The sequence below is a fragment of the Cyprinodon variegatus genome, unplaced genomic scaffold (genome assembly GCF_000732505.1).
Source record: "Cyprinodon variegatus isolate N-32 unplaced genomic scaffold, C_variegatus-1.0 Scaffold33, whole genome shotgun sequence".
NCBI classification, from domain to species: domain Eukaryota; kingdom Metazoa; phylum Chordata; class Actinopteri; order Cyprinodontiformes; family Cyprinodontidae; genus Cyprinodon; species Cyprinodon variegatus.
Window position 1 is genome coordinate 933,204 of NW_015150486.1, and position 3,220 is coordinate 936,423.

The following is a 3,220-nucleotide window of genomic DNA, read 5'->3' on the forward strand; positions in this document are numbered from 1 at the left end:
TCAAAAAAGTACTCCAGAGTGTTGTTCAGCATGGGGGTGAGTAGAAAATGAAGGCTAATCATGTTTTGGGTGTACTATTCCTTTAATGTATGGGGGTGCATACAAAATGGACTCAAGACTGCCACCTAGTGGCTATAGTAGTCACATGTTTTTCACGCAATCCGTGAAACACGGAGAGCGTGAGTGAAGAGTCCATTTCCAACCAGGACCCACTGTAACAATAGGGGCGGAGCTAGATAGGGGGCCAGGGCTGACCATGGCAACCCTTAGCCAATCACTGGCCACCCCTACCAGGTGATCTGCTGTTGCCATGTAACTCACCACCTTTGGAACAGGTCTAAACCTGAGGAGGGTAACTCTTAAGTGGAATATCCAAACTAATTTGACGTTTCAATTGAAAGTATAATAAAAATAAACTGACAAAAAAAAAAAAGTTTAGTTTCTTTTGTTTGTTTTATTGGAGGAAAAGCAATGGTATATTGATATATAAGTCATCTAGGAGTCTAATTAGAGATACATATCAACTAAAGCTATGTATTCTATGTGTTATGATATTTATATTATCTAGAACCACATGAGCAACAAGAGAAATGCTAAATTCACTTATTGAAAAAAGTGCATGCACGAGACCATACCTGCTCTTTTGCCAAGAATTTCCAAAATACACCCCATTATTAATCCTTTTTCTGAGTTCTTCATTTCATAAAATTGTAAGGAAGTTTGGTTTTTGAAACTCTCATCCATTTTCTAAGTGAAGCTGCAGTAAATAGCTGAAAATCAAGGTCATCTGACACATAAACACTAGAAGTGTGCATGCACATCAAAAAGCAACATGTTACAAAGACTGATATGTGGGACAAGAAAAAATTAGATGAAGCCTTCACAACTTGAACCTAAAAAAATATTGTCAATATACACTGGAAAAAACATCTAGAAATAAGTAAAAATATCTTAAATTAAGTGTATTTACCCTTAATTTGAGCAGAAAAATGAGATAGTTTGCCAATGGAATGAGTGTTTTTACTCTTAAAATAAGATAATTAGGTAATATGCACTTCAAATAAGACAATGTAATTCTTTTTTTCTTATTTTAAATGTAAATTGCCTTGTTCCATTGGCAGAATTTCTCTTTTACCTCCTTAATCCAAGAATAAATGCATTTATTTTAAGAANAAATAAGACAATGTAATTCTTTTTTTCTTATTTTAAATGTAAATTGCCTTGTTCCATTGGCAGAATTTCTCTTTTACCTCCTTAATCCAAGAATAAATGCATTTATTTTAAGAAAAAAATGACTTACAGTGTACATCTAAATTTGACAGTATGAATCGTTAAATATGGACATTTTTTGCTAAATCAAAGCAACATATCAATTATTAAAATTGCCAACAAAGCACGTCTCTACATTTACTTCTTCCTTATTTAATCTTTTTATTGTAATTTGAAATATTTCAAAAATGCTATAATTTGTAAATGAGGGGAAATTTACAGCCTACTTTGAGGGAGTTTATCAGTATTTGCAGCAGCAGCAGCAGTAGGCTGGGGAGGGACAGCTCTGTCTTCAGCAGTGCAAAGTAAATGGACCTTAAACATGAGCTGTGAAATCAATGCAGTGAAGGTTTTGTGTCCAGGACTGAACGCCACTTTTAGAACAAAGTTCATCCCCCTTTCTCAGGTTAGGTCCACCAAAAACGAAAAAAAAAGTGGAATCTGCTTTATTTAGGCTGTCACAAACACATGATCTGTGACATCTGCCCAAGCAGCATCTGGATATGACAAGGTTGACAGGTTGAGTCATCTGAGCAGGGATTAAATGCACCATTAAAGGACAAACCCAAACCAAAGCAATGACAAATTAGAACCAGAACCTCCTCGCTTTCCAAATGGCTTTTCATTTATTTTTATTTCAAGAAGATCCAAAAGCGACAGGAAAGTTGTCATAACTGTGCCATAATATCCCTACTGTTATCTTTCTGTCTAAAATGATATAATCCAATGCAAAAGAAATAAATCACATCCTTCAAAACAATGACGCCAATTGTTCAAATAAGTGATCTCTCTCTTTTTAAATGCACATCTTTATAAACTAAACATATTAAATTGCACAGAAACCATTTAAACAATCCATTGGCTGGACATGGTGCGCTTTAAACCTACAGTATTTTAGGACATTTTAATAATTTACACCAAAAAAAAGAAAAAAAAAATCTCAATGCAATGCCGAGAGAATAATATCAAAGCAAAGAAAATCTTCCACATGGAGTGCAATAAACAGATTTTGTTAGTTTTTCCTTTGCAGGATGGATGCTGCTGCAGGGAGGAAAAGTTGAGATGCGCCTCCTACCTTATAATCGCCGTGTCGCCCTGACGGATGGTGATGTTGTCGGTGGCCCGCTGCATATCCACACTCCGGACGGGGAATCCTGTAGGGATAAGACAGAGCAGTCTGAAAAACGAAGCCTGCAGCTGCTTCCAACACGATTTGCGCCCCACATGCATCTCAAAACGCGTCTCGGGAGCAATAGATCCAAAACGTGCAAAACCCAGAAAGAGTGGTCCAGACTTCTGCTGTCAATAAACGCAGAGTGAATATCTGTCCAAAAACAGTCCGAGTTTGAACAGAGATTGAAATAGTTGTGAGCTCAGAGGGAAACAGTGCGGAGTCCTCGCTCTATAGTCCAGTGATGCGTAATGCTCTCCGCGTAAAGGGACCGCACAACCCACAGAGGCGACGGAGAGAGGCAGACTACTGTTTAGAGTCTGTGAAAATAACTCCCCACCTCCTCACTCTTCCTCCCTCTTTCTCTCTTTCACATCATCCAGCCTTTGACTGTGAGGCTCCCCTCATTGGTTGTCAGGACAACAGCACCACCTGAGGTCCCTTTTAGTGACACACAGCTGGGGGGGGAGGGGGTGGAACAATGTGAAATAACTTTACAAACCACGAAAGGTTCAACTGATATTTTATTTGTTTAAATATTTTGCAAATCTGTTTGCAAAATATTTGCAAACAGATTAAACAAAGAGGGCATATGAGAAGGATGGCTTTGAATTTTGAAATTAGAATCTGTTCAAAATGTATGAGAAGTCAGGGAAGTTAAATGCTGGATAATACGGAAGAGGATTAGGGCCACTGGAAAAAAAAATATGTTAACTGATTTTTTTATTTTATTTCAGTATAGTATGGGAAAAAAGTCAGAATTCAATCTCAGAATTCTGA

The 3,220-nt window shown here is 37.3% G+C and overlaps 1 protein-coding gene across 2 annotated transcripts in view; it reads right to left on the reverse strand.

The window, feature by feature from the left end:
* Positions 1-3,220, reverse strand: part of lsamp (limbic system-associated membrane protein) — a 723,954-nt gene that overhangs the window by 386,453 nt on the left and 334,281 nt on the right. Inside the window, exon 2 of one of the 2 annotated variants that reach the window (XM_015401821.1) lies at positions 2,345-2,423. In XM_015401821.1, the coding sequence (XP_015257307.1) occupies positions 2,345-2,423 (79 nt within the window). Of the gene's footprint in view, positions 1-2,344; positions 2,778-3,220 lie in introns of those variants that run through there. The other variant, XM_015401813.1, reaches the window with a different exon arrangement.